At 35.6% G+C, this 16625-nt stretch overlaps 1 protein-coding gene across 8 annotated transcripts in view; it reads left to right on the forward strand.

Annotated features, from left to right (window-relative positions):
* The window catches only part of MIER1 (MIER1 transcriptional regulator), a 57224-nt gene extending 47645 nt beyond the window's left edge, over window positions 1-9579 (forward strand). For 7 of the 8 annotated variants that reach the window (XM_036933159.2, XM_036933162.2, XM_036933166.2 and 4 more), the window contains 2 exons: window positions 4097-4236; window positions 6625-9579. In XM_036933159.2, the coding sequence (XP_036789054.1) occupies window positions 4097-4236; window positions 6625-6953 (469 nt within the window). In that variant the 3' untranslated portion in view covers window positions 6954-9579. The other variant, XM_057500308.1, reaches the window with a different exon arrangement.
* Window positions 9580-16625: the final 7046 nt, after the last annotated feature.

Below are 16625 nucleotides of genomic sequence, written 5' to 3' on the forward strand. Positions count from 1 at the left end.
GGAAAGAGTGTATGTTTCCAATAGTATTCCTGAGAGGAAATGGATCAGAACATCTCTGAAAGTACATTTTTGTTAAGTTCTGTTCATTCAGTATAAGCATATACAGTTTTAATCAACACTTGACAACAGTGAAAATAGAAAAGAGGGACTAACTTCTCTAAAACTATTGGGCCATATGCCTAATAGAGACCCTTTAAAGAGGAAGGGAAATTAATATGTTTCCTTGTCCAATCTACTTTTGAGCTCATGAACCACAGTAAGATTTGGGTCTGGTTGATATAAAAGGGAAAAAAGACTTAGGGAGGTGAAGTTGCATTTTCTTTTTTGTTAACAGTTTTTTATAGAAGAAGGAACATGTGTATGGCATCTTCCCTTTTCCTAGATTTCCTAAAAACTTTCTTCTAACAGAAATCATGTTTAATAATTAGTAGTACAACTTTAGCTTACTCCCAGTGATACAGGTATTATGGGTTGTTATTATAGCCATTCTTTATGCTGCCTTCTTTGCATGTCTGATCCAGTCCTCATGCACCAAGTTCTCATTCACTCTAGCTTTGGAATGAAATGGTTATCACTGCCATTAGTAATGTGTTACTTAAGTACATAGAGTATAGAACCCTTCATCTAATATGAATTGCTCTAAAATGCTTGTGAATTGTTATGGTGAAATTACCTTTAATATACTGTACTTGATTATTCCCTAATGTTTACAGAATAAAAATAATGCCAAGTTGTGACTTCATTTGGTCAGTAGACACAGTAAAATTCTTATGGCTGGCCAAGTAACTTCCTTTGAAAGATGTGCTTATATGCATATTTGATTGTATTTTTCAAACTCTTAGGCTGGACTGTTCGTTCATGTTCATTTTCAGATGTCTCTGCTGGTCACTTCCCAGGAAGATCAAACACTCTAAAATCCAAAGTAAAATTATCTAAAAGGGAATCAAAACCACAGGACACTGGACTCTGTGCCTCATCTTCCATTGTTCAAAGCCCATGATGGCTAGAGAGTTATTTCATTATAACAGTATTACAAATTTTATCTAATTGCTTAAATTTATAGCTGTGAATTTATATTTTATTTATGAGTAATGCTGAGACATAATGTAGAACTAGCTGTATCTAATAGTCTTTAGAGTGTATCTTAAAGTAGTCACAGTTTTCTAGCTATTCTATAGGGAAAAGCAATAGTAACATCTTTCATTTTTTTCACCCATTTCAGAATTAATGTTCACACATGAACTACAGGCAATCTGTCGTCATCAGCAATAAAAACATAAGAATTGCCATGCTGGGTCAGACCCCTGGTTCATCCAGGTTTCTCTTTCAGAAGCATCACCAAGGGAAGTGTTGTGGGCTGGTTTAGTTGGTCCTCTGATGTCAAGTGCAACAGGTTAGGTAGGGATGTGCCACCAAACATTTTAGTTTCTGATAATCCCTCTGTAGCTTCTGAAAACTTTTTGAAGATACATCTGTAATCTTGATTCCTCTTAAGATGAAGTGTTCTGTAGGTGAAGTAGTCACAGTTAAAAGTTATCCTCTATCTTCTCTTTTTCAGGCTTTAATTAATAATGGTCCCTTGTGTAATGGTATGAAGTGAACAAATGTGTTTTTCCCCCTATGCAAGAATGCTATGGTTTTGTAGGCTTCAGTTATGTGTCCTCTGATTTTAAATAGTTTTTTTTTAACTGAAAGAACTACAACTTTTTTGTCATGCTCATCCCTTTTGGCTGTGTTACATCTTCTGTAAGAGGCCATGACAAGACTATACATTATTTTCCAGGTGGAGAGAAATTGTGGTTTTCTGTAAGCATAGAAATATTTGTCTAGCTTGCTTCCAGGACTTCTCTTTCTGTTAACAGTTGCAGTTTCACTGATTGCACAGAACATTAAGTTAATGCATTTAGACAGAAATTTGAATGAATCTTCTCATTTTCTTTTTGACTCAGAATCCATCGTCAAAATCCATTATCCTCAGTTATTTGTTCAGTTTTTTGTTACATGGTTACTTTTCATTTGTTCACCAGAATGAAGCACACATTTGCCACTTTCCTGCCTATAAACAAGCCTTTGAAAGATCCTACTGCAAATATCTCTCTTCACTGCCTAGAAGAATTGATAGCCACATGCAAATTGGAGATCTCGCTTTACCAGCCTTGCAAATAATTTTCTTTTTTTGAAGTAAAAATTAGCTTGGCATTACTCGTTATCTGAATGGTGCTCCAACTTCCTGGATGGTCTGACTCTTCTCCTTCCTTAAGCGTTCTGGATGCCATTAATCTTTAAGAAACAATAATAATTCTTTCACAAGAGCATTGCTATATTCATAAATTTGAAAAATTTTTGATACCTAGTCAACTAGCTTCCTTTCCTTGGCTATTAACATCCTCCATTATCCATTTCCACCATACCAAATTTGTTTCCATCTCCTCTTCATGCATCATCATCTGTTCCTATTAGCCTTGGTTTCTAAAGTCCCTTTGCCATTCATCCTCATTTCTACGTGTGTCAAATTTGTTACATTATTGTTCTCTAATTCTGATGAATGACAAAGCTGAGGAGATCAATTAAAAGACCATCAAATTTAATTTTCCCCATTTACAGATGAGAGTAAGGCCTAGAATGTTAAATGCTTGTGGTCACATAATGCTTCTTTGATATGTGTTAGTTTTGTGTCTCAGACTGTTGGGAGTTTATTGCGGTCAAGAACCATATAAATATAGGTCCCTGTATTTATTTACATCCCTAAAACCCAGGGAACGGTGTGATTATTTTGTTTGAGATTACAACTACAGTTAATAGTCTGTTGGAGATCATTACCACAGATTTTCAGTAAAGTCCTAAGGGAAAGCATTAACAATGCTTCCTTCTTATCCACATTCTTATTTACCATGCTCCAAAATTCTAAAAGGTTTGTCTTTATATTTCTATTATGCTGACAGAATTTTTAAATAAATAATGTATTAAAGTTTTTATTGAGTTTCTACTCTTGTGCTATGCACAATTTAGGCACTGTGATGCAGTGGTAAACAAAACAGACTAAAAACCCTTCCTTCAGGGAATCATTCCAGTGCAGTTGTTGGCAGACTTCTCTTGTAAAGAGCTGTAGAGTAAATATTTTAAGCTGCTTTTGCAAGGCCTTAAATTCTCTTGGAAGTGCTTGGCTCTGCTGTGTTACGCGAAAGCAGTCATAGAAACTATGTAAATGAATTGAGTGTGGTTGTGTTCCAGTAAAATATTCTTCACAAAAACGGGGCCAGCACACAGGCCATAGTTGGCTGATCTTTGTTCTAGTGACCCAATAGCATTTCATAGTTCATAAAACACTTTCCTATACATATGTTATACAGTAATCTTCTGTGGGTACATAGGTCATGCATGTATAATTGATTGCATGCACTTTATAGATAGAGACACTAAACCTCAGAGATAAGTATTTAGTCCAGATGTTCTAACCCCAGCCCAGTGTCACTTACCACAACTGTCATCCCAAGCCATATTTTCATGAATGACTTAGGGAAGAAGTGAGCTCATCTCTAATGATACACTGGCAGATAAAGTCAGGAGTAAGCTCAGTAATTTAGTGAGTTTGTCATAGCTCAGATCTAGCAGAAAGGTAATACAGAAAGTATCCAGGAAGGTTCAGGGAGGTGTGATTCATTGTTAGGCCCTAATTTGTCTTTCAGAAACTACCATAGCTAACACATATTCTTTAGGAGCTTTAAAATGCCAATCTTTGTCTGGTCAGAAATTCTTTTGTATTCCTGATAGACATCATTCCTGTCTCTTCACTTACAGATTCTGATTTTACCTGGGGCAGTCTGAGCACCTGACTACAATTTTAAAAGTTTTAATACTTCCTGTAGGTCTCTTGAGTTTGCTTAAAGCCCATAATGCATTTTTCTTACAAACATGTAACCAAAAGGAGCTTTGTATTATTTTTAAATGTTCAGATCCTCATGTGATAGATGAGGCACTGGAATGAATTTAAGTGAAAATCAGGGAATATTTGTTAATAAAACCTTCTAAATTTAATCTCAGTTTTACTTTCAGCTGTTTTTAATAGAAAATAATTATATTATTACTTAATTTTAAGGGATTACATGGATCGTCTCCTAGATGAAAGTGAAAGTGCTGCTTCTAGTCGAGCACCATCACCACCCCCCACTGCTTCAAACAGTAGTAACAGCCAGTCTGAGAAAGAAGATGGCACTCTAAGCAGTAGTAATCAAAATGGTAAGCAACCAAGAGAAGAAACACTTCTATTTCTTCATAATGAAGGGTACTTTTCTTTCAGTAGCTTTGGAAATTCAGTTTTGGTTTCTATTAAACTTCCAAAGAGTAAGTTAAAGTAATGATAAATATCAGATAAAACACGTAATACCAACATACATACTTACAAAGATACACAATACAAATTAATTGGAACGAATTCCCATTGACATCACTAAAAAGTGAGTTTAACAAAGTTTACTATTAAAAGAAATTAAGTTTCTTTTAAGAAATGTATTATTTTTGAATAGCCTTTATTTTCTTAACTGGTTGGAATGCTCACTTACCTGAATGTAAATGTTCTTGCTAATTCTTAAAACGGAAACTCTAGCCATATCACATCAGACGTACACAGTATTCATGAAATACTTATAACAAGCAAGCTTACAACATTTTACTGGAAAAGTACTTTAAGCATATGGGTGAAAACAAGGGCGCTGTTTGGAATATTTTTCTCTTTGATACCATAACAGCCTTGAAGGATGAGAAAAGATAAAGCAGGTGTTAGCCTGTGCATTAATATTCTACAGAAACATTTCTGTTTTTATCCATGAAAGAGAAGCAAAAGGTATTACCATTAAGTCTGAGGTTTAGATAATGTTCTTGTTTAAAATACACAGTGGATCACTGTGCTGATCATTAAGACCTAGTCAGAGAATTCTGATTTCTACTTCAAGAAAAATAGTCTTCCCAAGTAAGATAGTTGCCAAGCAGAAAGTAATAAGTCCTCCACCCCTTTTTATAAGGAAACTTGAATTAGAGGTAGTTGTGCCCACCTGCATTCTGATGTGACAGCTTTCGTGGAGAGCTGACTGACCCCAGAAAGGAACTAGCAGAGGGGCACTGAAAGATTTGACCCTTCTTCTGACCTTTGGTCTCACACTAGCCCTGCTGTAGTGAATATGCTTTGTTGATTTGATGATCCCTTTCTCTTCCCTCATTACTTCCCTTGTAAGAACAAGCAAAACCAAATTTTAGGATGCAGCAGCCATTTCCTGGTACAGAAAGGCTTATTGACAGAATGTCTAATGCCAGCCACATCCATTCTGAAGTAGTTAAGATGCTGAGACTCTCACCTTGGGACTAGGGATAGAAGCTAGAAGCTTAGGGAAGCAGACAGTTTGGTACTACTCTGTTTCCTGTTTGCTAATTACACGAAATAAATAATTTCTCTCCTTTTAAAAAAAAATTATTTGTTAGGAACATGTAGTTAGCCTAAGAGAGTATTCATAATTTATCTGTAAATTACAGATGAGCCTGGAAACCATTCACATCAGGTACCTTCAATCAGGATTCCCAGGCTTTTCAAGGAAAGAAACTTTCCAATGCAGTTTTCTTTTGTAAGAGGCTTTAATTAGTTTTTTGAAATCTCGTAGTTATTTTTGACCTAATCACAGTGCACCTAGCTCTTTGGGCTTACTACAACAGAATTGTTACTTTCATTATCATATGCATAATAACCATAGCATTCATGATTTGAGTGTACTTTTGAGTTGGGGGAAAAAGAGTATTTTCTTTGACCAAAATGTATACTTGAGGCTTATTCTTTATACTGAATATTTTTCAGATAACTAAATTTTATGTCCAGTGGCACATTCTGTACTTTCCATAAGTATCCCCAAAATTTATACTCCAGTTTGCAGTCAACTCAACCATGACCTTTTTATTTTTACTTGATTTTTATTAGACTAATTATGCTCTTTCTCATGTATCATGTAGGAAGTTACGTTTAATTTCTAGCATTTTCAGGTGTATGCTTGGACAGTGTAAGCATTAGGTTTTTTAACATTATGATGTATTAGTTAAATACACTTAGCTAAGTACAGTGTATGATCTTTAAAGCACAATACCCATAGATTTACTTTGAGAATTAAAAAAGTAATGTCATTTTGATTTTATATGGCAGAAGAAAACTCAAGCTTTTAAGGAAATTTATATGTTTTAGAAAGTTATAGCTATTTTGCTAAATCCAAATAATTTATGCATTTCTTTGCTTTAATTCAGCTTAGATTGCTTAATTCAGTGCTTATTCATGCTTTTCACATATGCCAAATTGTGTTCTTAATTTTTTACATCTATTAACTTACATACTCTTCACAATAACCCTGTATGGTAAAGCTATTCTTCTCACTGCATGTGTGATTGAACTGAGGCATGGAGAGTATGAGTAACTTGCCTAAGGTCCCAGAGCTGCTACTAAGTAAATAGAGCTGGAATTCAGACCGTATGTTTACACAGATTTGATACCTCCCCTCTTTGATAAGAAGCTATTTTATAATAACTCTCCTTATGATAGCTTACAAATTTAACCTTTTAATACTAGCAGTTTCATTTATGTTTCTTCCAACTCAGGCATGTCATCTAATGGACCAGGTGAAATACTAAATAAAGAAGAAGTAAAAGTTGAAGGGTTACATGTTAATGGACCAACAGGTGGAAATAAGAAACCGCTTCATGCAGACATGGATACTAATGGTTATGAAACAGATAATCTTACCACTGATCCAAAACTTTCCCATGTGACTGCAAGAAATGAAAATGATTTTGATGAAAAAAATGAGAGACCTGCCAAAAGGCGAAGGATAAACAGCAATGGAAAAGAAAGTCCTGGTTCTTCTGAATTTTTCCAAGAAGCAATCTCACATGGAAAATTTGAAGAACTTGAAAACACAGATGATTAAATTTTAGACTTATTTTACTTTCTTTGGTAAATTCTGGTGTGACTAAAATTTTCAGGGTTAATGGGTTACCTTAAAAAGCTGATTTCCTTGAAGCAGTTGGTTAAAATCTGAAAATTTGGATTAAGTCCTACACTTTAGTAAATAAGATTTCATAATTCTGCCTTTTCCAGACTTTTTACTTTAAAACTCTAAGGACCCTTTTAAGGATATAACAGAGTTTATTAAATTTGAATAAACTGAAGATATATCTGTACCTTCTTATTTATTCTTAAAATTTCACAAGATACTTTTTGCTTAATTTGATAGTAGAGGGGGAAAAAAACGAAGTTCAGATTTCTGCTTAATTTTTCTGAGTTTCTTGAAATGTTTTATTTTCTAACAAGATACTTTTCTCTCCATACAAATTGGGTATTATTATTAAGGAAACCCTTATGAATCCTGAAAGTTAACGCTAGCATGATTTTTTTATATATAGAAGTTAAAAAATAAACCAAGTCAGGTTTGTATATGTAAAATTGTTGACATCAATGATGTCTTTCCATATTCTTATCTGGGCTTAAGAAATACATTCTGTATTTTTCCAGATTCTTTGTAGCCTTTGAAAGATTTTTACAGTATATATATGTCTTGACTGAGCTGTCCTTTCTTAATACAAAAGCTTGTATAGTTTTCTTAACTTGTACAGTTGGTAAACTTTTATGAGAGGAATTGATAATTCTGAGTTTGTCAGCTTTCATTTTATTTTGCTAAGGTTTTTCTAATGAATTTTTAAGTGTTTGTGTAGTAACTAAGTCATGTTTCTTAACCAGGTGGTTAAAAGTATTCATAAAGGATTGTGAAAATTCTTTTTTTAATTTCTTCTTAAGGACAGATAGTTTGAGAATTCTGAAATTAAGCATACTTAAATTGCTGTTTGCTTTGCATTTGCTTATAATTTTCAAAATTATTTTTCAAGTGAGACAAAAGTTTAATGTTGGCTTAAGTGCTTAAATGTATCATGCTGACCAGAATCCCATTCAGTTATTTTTATACGCATTATAAAATTTCCCATTTTTACATTAAATAAATGAGAAAAGGTCGTGATTTTTAGATACTGGCACACAAAAGGAATTGGCAGGCAACAATATTGATTTTTGTGAGGAAAAGGCTGATGGAGAAAAGTTTAGACTTTTCCAGTTACAATCCAGGTTTTCAGATTTGATAGTATACTTCCAAAATGAAAATAACATACAGAGTAAACACTGCTCTGTTACTACAAATAGGATCATCCATTAGCATAGCCTTGAGGAGTGCCATTTTATTTTTAGTGCAAAATTCTTGTTAAAACATGTAGTTTTATACGGCTGATAGACCAACCTATATCCAGACTTTTGTAAAATATATTAACTTCTTGTTTTTATCACGCAGGCATTCCCCAAATGCTTCTGCTGATTCATTTTCAGCTATCATTTCAAGAGCCAATGTCTTTTTACAATCTTCTGTGGTCTTGTTTTTAATGGCTCAACTGTCTAATGCAATTGAGTAGAGATTTGCACTGAGAAATCATGGTTTAGGCCTTACCCCTATTAAGTATTACTACTAGTATACGTTCCGACTGCTTCCTTCCACCAATATGAACAACTTTTTTCCGCAAACAGTGTTAAAAGCCACTTTACAACACTTGACTTCATATAATGTACATTCACTGTTGCATATCCAACTAAGTCAAAGTTTGGGTGGAAGTGTTGAGAAGCGTGAATTTTTTGTTGTTTTCCTATTGTTTTACCTAAAACATAATCTATCCAGAATGGCAGCTTCAGCAGATGGTCACAATCCATTTTCAAAATCAGATTTTATAAACCAAATCCAAAGTATCCTAGCTCTTTGTCAAAGATGGTCTATAGAAATGTTTCAAATGAATAATGATGCTGTACTTTTTAAGTTTTTACAGTATTAGACATACCATTTTCACCTTTTTAAAAACATTTTGTTTGCAGGTTAGTTAAGTTCTTACAAACTAATATTACAGGAACATTAATTTCTCAGGCATGTTTGCAAATGTAGCATATGTATATGTTAGAAAATTTTCATCCTTTTAAAGTAGGTCTAATGAAAGACATTCCATAATAATACATAATGCTTAGCTTTTCATAAATATTTAATCATATTTTGTGTTTATACAGGTATTTCACACAGTATTTTCTTCTTCATAATAACAGCCACTATAAATTGATGTCATTGCACTACTTAAAAATTTTTAGTAATATCATGAATTTAATTTGCTTAAAATTAGTGTGTTTCATAACTCTCAAACTCTGACAAATTGCATTGGAAAAAAAAACCTGTTTATAGTTACTTAGCGTCCCTCACCCCATACCTACCCTCAGCAAGCACTATCATTTTCATTTGGAATGGTATTGTTTGATGATGTGTTTTCAAATAGAGTTCAGAATCTGCAACAGATCAGTTCAACGCAGATTTGTTGAGCTTTAAAATGTATTTAAAGTAATATTTAAATAGTCATTTGAAATTATGAATTAGATGTTTTAAATTTATGCATAGTAATTTTGCACTGTAAAATAATTCCCTTTTCCCATTCCCTGTCTGCCATTCTGAATATGCTTATTAAAATATTTTTTTAAACACATTTGCGTATGCTGTGTGAATGATTTTCATTAGATTGATTCTTAGGTTTTGATTACAGGTTTTAGGTTTGTATGATGCACATTTTTGACAGTACAAATACATAAAATCTCTTGCCTATGCTCATAGACATATTACACAAAGCAGTGTTTCAGGGGCTTCTGGTCCCTTTTATTCCTCATCTTGGGTGATATATTTTTATCTTTTTTTACCTCCGGAGATATTCTTTGGTTTATGGACCTCTATTCTCACCTTGTTTCTCTTCCTCTGAGTTATATAAAATATTCTGTTCTTTTTGCAATATAGTTCTTATCATACATTTTGCAAAAGACTTATCAATATTTGTTTTGCTCTCGATGGAAAATTAAGGGCACTTTATGTAAATTAGGGTGGGTGAAGTTCCATAGCTAACGACCCTAGGGGTGTATAACTGGCTCTGACATCACTACTAAACACCAGATTAGAAATAAAGATTTTCCTAACTATAATCCATATTTATGAAAAATGCCAATTTGGAAAACCATATAATATTAGGGGAAAGAAAAAAGAATTTCCAAATTTTAAACTTTATTCTCTAAAATTGACCTTTATATATTTATTACATGATTCTGATTAAATTTATCATAAAATTAACTCTACTTAAGTTGATCTTATGCAAAATCTGAAAGCATCATCCCCTTTAAGTTTTGAGCTCATTTTATATTTCTGAATATCTGGATTAGCCTCTTAATCTTCTATGACCAATTTCCATAACCTTGTTTATTTGTACCCTTAGTAGTGTGCTGGCATCTTTTGTAACTTTTATGTACATAGAGTTTCTCCTCAACATTTTTTACCCTAGTTTGTTTTTATATTAGCTATATGACTTATTTAGGATATATAATATACTTCATTTTGCCTGCTCTCAGAAGGAAGTATTTGAGCACACTTTCAAAGACCTGTTTTGTGAAGAATACTGAAGAATTTCCATATAGACTGGAGCTGAACTCCTAATTCTCCTTGGTCCAAATTGATGATAAAGGCTTCACATTTAAATGTCAATGGTAACAAGCTTTCATCACCTTTCTATATACCCTATTAACCCAGCAAATATTTGGGTCTATACACAAGCTACTATGCTTGGCTTGTGGCTTCAGAGGTGCGTGGCATGTTCTCTTCAAAGAGTTGTTTGCAGGTAAGAGCAGTGTTAGACATGCTGAGTACAGAGAACGCAAAAGGAAGAGTAGGCATGATCTCAGGAAAACACTGGATTCTTTGTCATATAAATCTAAAGATTTTCCTTGAAAAATACTTTAGAAATTAAGCAACATGTAATTGTGATTTCCCTAAGACCGTTTATTTTTCACATTTACTGCAGTTGCTTGTAACATAACAGCTGTGAATTGTTCAGGACTCACCTCTCTTGTCATTCACTGTCCAGTGAGCACTACTATAATAAGGTAGTAATCTCCTGAATTTCTAAAGTTTGGGAAAGTTAAGGCCTAATGCAAATTTGGCCTGGTTGTAAAACAAACTCTGTTATCACTGTCAACATGAGTGGTTGACTGAATATAGAGTTGGGTTGGCTAATTGTGTCCACACACCCACTAGAATTAGTAGAGTGAGTGCAGGTAGTTCTAAAATGGTTTTGCTCTTTTTTCTCCAAAAGAAGATGGACCTTGGATTAATAGGAGGTATACATACTTAAACATTTTAAAGGAAAAAAGGTGATCTGGACCCTGAATGGTGGGTGGCTTCTTTCAGAAGCAGACAAGCAGATAATGGCATCATACTAACCTGACCAGAGAATCTAGATTTAGGCAAAGAGCTTGCTCCAAGGAGGGCGTATTCAGTATCTCAGTCAACCCTTGTCAACATTTGTGCTTTAGCTCAGTGAACATAAGAAACCAGTTCTAGTGGCTTGTAGCTAATAAGGTTGCCAGTCATTCTGAGTACGAATGTTCCATTAATCCCCTAATGAACACTTACTTGTAGTTGGTGGAAATTTATTTGGATGGCTGGTGGTTCTGAGCTTTCAAACAGCCTGAATTAGGAACTTTATGAACTGCTTTGCTATGTGGCCTCCATTGCATTGCTGTCTGCTTTTGCCTCTAGTGTTTAGTAAACAGGCATTTGCACTTTTAAACAACACTGTAAACACAATTGGGCTATGTCAACAAGTTTCATTAAGTGGCTAGTGTTAGTACTGAGCCGAAAAGAATAGTTGAGGATTGTGGCAGGTAAGAGCTATGAAAATAACATGACACCACTTTTGTTAAAGGATACATTTCATGTGTAAGTGTGGTTAGGAAAAATAATGAAGGCTATAATACCAAAAAATAGTACTTCTTTGTAAGTGATGGTCAGAATTCTTTAGCAAAGACTTACTCACGTAGAAGTTGGTACAAGTGCCATTTTGATTTTACATTTTTCCCCCCTGCAATCATAAGAAGGGCCATATCTGTTTTCCTTACCATCATATCCCCAGATCCGGGTACAGTGCCTCTTCCCTCACAGATAACTCAAAAGTATTAGTTACTGAATATTGAAAATAGCTTATTTTCTAGTTGCTTATAATAACCACTTCGCTCGTCTGCTTTCAAGAGAGCCAGGCCTAATGGCTACACTCTCAGAAGATAGCCTGTACCTACCAAACCTGTAGGATTTCCCTGTACCATTGGGGATAAAGGGATAAACCCTGAATTACACTTTATTCTACCCCCCTTCTTCATTTGCGCCAAAAGAGAATTTTCATCTTGGCACTCTTATTAGTTAACCTCATCACTGGTAAACAGACTACTACTGTTTTCCTTGGTTTTTGTTTTTTGAGCTTAGCTCCAAGAATTTTGAAACCATTCTTTCCATGAAAGGTCTAGCTAAATTATGGAAACAGCACCTCCAGTTGCTTTCGTGTAATCCTGTACCTCAGTATTCTTCAAGGCCTGTTGAATTTTTGGGGCGGGAGGCCATGGGAAAAGGAGAAGAAACATTAACACGGATGTCAGTGACTACATTGCTAACCTGAGTCACCCTCTAGTCTATAGAGGGCCCAAAGTCAATTTTTGTGGTTTAAATACAAGCAATATCACTGTCCTTTTCTTTCTTTTTTTAGTTGAATTTGAATAGGAATTATGTTGCCTGTTGAAAAGTCAACTAATCAACTATAGTTTCTGAACCAGCTTCATTTTATATCCATGCTAGCATTTACAAGGTATATCCTATAGGCCAAAGGGGAAAGCAGTGGACTTAATCTGATGCTTGGAGCCTTATTAATTTTTTTTTTTTCAATTAGTACTTCAAAGTACCCCATTGCAGAACAGATAACTCAAGCCCCACAGTGCCTGGCCTTGCATTTTCTTATCTAGGACTCTTATCTCATACTATACCTCCATTTAAACCAAGGGGTGGTCAAAATGCATACTTTATTCAGAATCTCCTTGTTCAAAACAGCTTCTTTAACTCATGCCACCTTTTTTCCTTAAATTCAAATTCAGCCATATTTTAAGATTTCTCTTGATTTGGCCACTACTTTGTAATATTGTGCTAAACAGAACCCCTAAAATGTCCGCCTGTAAAATAAGGTAAAAGATCCATGGTGCCAGTATCACAAGGTCATTGGGATTATAAAATCACAGGGAAAATCTTTTATCTCTAGACAGCACTAGATAAAGACCCAGTAGCAGTATGGGTCTATAATCCCTTATCCAAGTTCTCGTGACCTGAATTTTTCAGATTTTAGAGATGTGATACATATTGTAAAACATCCACCACAGGGTCCAGAACCTATGGTAAAAACACATGGCCACAACAAAATGTATTCATATTCACACAAATTTGAGGTCAGATACTGCTGCCAAATGAGTTTGGCAACAAACTCAAGAAAAAACTAAGTTTTCAGAGCACTGTGAATTTTAGAATCACAAACTTGTAGTAGCCTTCAAATTTCTGTTAACACTTGGCAGTTGAATCCAGTTTCCTTCACTTCTGTTACTATTGGCAAGGAGGCATGTAAACAGGAAGCCAGAACTATCAGGGTGTCCTTTGATCCATACACACCTACAACAGAATCCTGCACAACCTGGTCATTTTGCAGAGCCAGGAAGAAGCCTGCAAATGAAGCAATCAGGTAAGAGCCCTCCAAAGCTCAGATGCCCTTCCGGAGCCTCCCACTCAGTCATCTCATTTGACGGAAGAGGAGACTTAAGGCCCAAAATGGAAAAATGACTTGTCTAAAATTCAACAACCATAGACAGGTTCTCAGACAAGGTCAGATCCCTCTGTCTTTTTCCTTTTATGTCACCTAATAGTTCAGGTAGTTAGGGCTAGGGCCATGGGCTCAGCCCTTGACCAGTCAGTCCCTAGGGCCAGGGAAGTGAAGCATTATATTTAGCTACCCTTCAGTCAACCCATCAGTGTGGCTAGGCAGGGTGGTTTGTGCAAGGTGGCAGTTCGTCTGGATTCATTTGGCTCGAACAGTTGGATAAGATAAAGTCCCTCAGGAGGAACATGTGCTGGTCAGAGAAGATGAGCCTTAGCTAAAACAAGCCTATGGAAAATGTAATGTATCTTTAAGGAAAGACTGCTGTTAAATGCACTCTTTTAAACCCTCAATATTTGACAGTTATCTCATCACTGGTAAAGAGACTACTTTGGCCCACTGGATACTTCCCTTTATACAAATGGGGAAACTAAGCCACCTAGGTAAATTGACTTAATCTTTTCAATGATCTGGATTTTGTTCACAGCCTGATTTCCAAGTTAGATCTTTGCATTCAGGGAAGACGTGTGTTGTAGAGTAGATAGCAGATGTTACTTGCAAACAACCTATTCTATCCTTTTTTCCACAAGTCTGAGTTCTGGAAAGGAGAAAATCCCCAACTGGAAAAAAAGATGGTCAGTAGGCTCAGAGAATAGTTGGATTGCAAGTCTCATTCCCTAGAAAGAAGACAGAGGAATGGTGGCATGGAATGTAAGACAGGCTGAACTCAAGGCACTGGAACTTCCAGTAGAAACTATCACCATACCAAAATTTGGAAATCTGTGGTGCCTCAAAGGACACCATAGGAATTAGTCCCTAAGGAGTTAAGCAATGACCTTGAAGGGCTGAAGACAGTAAGGCTCCTCTTCTAATTTCTGGGTACCAGGCAATTCCCTTGATTCTTGTATAATCTTTGAGAAGACTGGGATTAATTTCTTGCTAGATGGCAAAATGGGGACTCATTTAAATTGAGAGTAAGTAACTTGACATTTCTTCCACATTCAAACATTACTCTGTACTGCTGGTTCTACCAACTCTCTGGGCTCCACCAACTCAGAGCAGGAAGGAAGCCTTGTAGGAAGGGAAATTCATATTCTGTAAAGCAAAGACTTTCTCACAATTAGCACTCTCCAACAATGGAAACTTTCAGTAATAGGATTTAATTTAAAGGATTGTTTAGGAGATTAAAATGTAATATGTTAAGGAAAACTTGACATAGCATATAGCAAATGCGCAGTCAGTTTATTTTTGCTGTGGTACATACAACAGGCACTCTCTTCCATTGCTACACTTGAAAATTACCTTTTTGAAAACACTTGGAAACCTGAGTGACAACGTTCATGTCTGGTCTCCCAAAGTTCAAATGGTCTCCTGAAGACATGAGATTTAGTAAAAAAAAAAAAAAAATTTTACCACTACTTTACTTATAAATGAAAAATCGAAACAGATTTGTCTTCTGATAATTCTACCTACTAAAATAACTCAAATCCTGTTTCTCTTCTGTGCTTTCACGACTACACTTTCGGACCTCCTCATCTCTCACCAGGCCTGCCCAGCAGCCTTCTCTTGCTGATGTGTTCAGCTGTACAGTCCTGCCCTCTTATGACTCCGACCTGACAGCATCTGCACAGCATCTTCAGTTATCTTGTTATAGCACATATTTGATCTATGGCAGTCTTTTGATTTAGGCACATTGATGGCCAGTGGGCCAAAGTTTTGTTTTAATTTGAATGCTTTTAAACAGGTAAGTACCACAAACCTTACCACTCACTATTGATTCATTCGGACTCATACTTTTTACCTGCCTGCCCCTGTAAGATTTGGATTTGTCAACCCCAGACTTACATACAGCATACAATCCAAATACTGCAGCCTACATGATCTTTCTAAAATGAAGATAAGTCCATGTTTGAGGCATGTTGCTATGCTCAAAAAAAATGTAGCTGTTAATTGGCTACTCATTGTCCATATGTATTCATTCAGGAAGTATTTATTATGTACCTATATGTGCCCAGCACTAGGTGCCAGGGACACTGCAGGAACAAAACAGATCAACATCTCTGCCTTCATAAAACTTCAATTTTATGATAAGAGACAAATTCTATGGGGAATAAAGCATGGGAGGGGAACAGGGAGTGTGGTGGGGTTCACTTCAGACAGGCTGGTTAGGGAAGGCCCAGAGATGTGGGCATGTGCTATAAAGACATCAAGAGGGGATGTGTTCTAGACAGACACAGATAAAGCAGCCCTGGGTCACCAGACAGCTATCCCCTCAATTGAATCCTAGTTGTCCTTTAAGAACTAGCTCAAATACCATTTCTCCAAGGAAGTTTTTTCTACCATTCTTCCTCCCATGCATTCTTACACTTATCTCAGTTTCATGATTGTCATCATTTGTAGATATTGTCCTCAAAAATATTCAATGAAAATAATTATCTGAAAGATAAGCAGACATGATGAGGCACTCTTGATCAAACTGTGCTCTCATAGGGTGGTTATCTGGAATTCTTTGGAAAAACAGGTTTTAAAATCAAAGTACAAATTTAACTTTTATCAGCTGAGGGAAGCTGGAAAAATCCCTCCATCCTGCTTAGGGCAGCATTCTGCAACAGTAAAGCATTGTAGTCCAACAAGAGAGGGTAGAGGTCTAATTCTGTGAAAGCACATAGTAGGCTTTAGTAAATAATACTGCGTTTTCTTGAAAGCGAACTGCTTGTCACCATTTATTCCCCATGGCAGCTGTTGCCACAAGAGGGCACCATCAGACACATGGAAAGGCATGGCTGTTGGCTTTCTCAGATTCAATCAGCAAC

The sequence above is a fragment of the Manis pentadactyla genome, chromosome 4 (assembly GCF_030020395.1).
Source record: "Manis pentadactyla isolate mManPen7 chromosome 4, mManPen7.hap1, whole genome shotgun sequence".
Classification (NCBI taxonomy): domain Eukaryota; kingdom Metazoa; phylum Chordata; class Mammalia; order Pholidota; family Manidae; genus Manis; species Manis pentadactyla.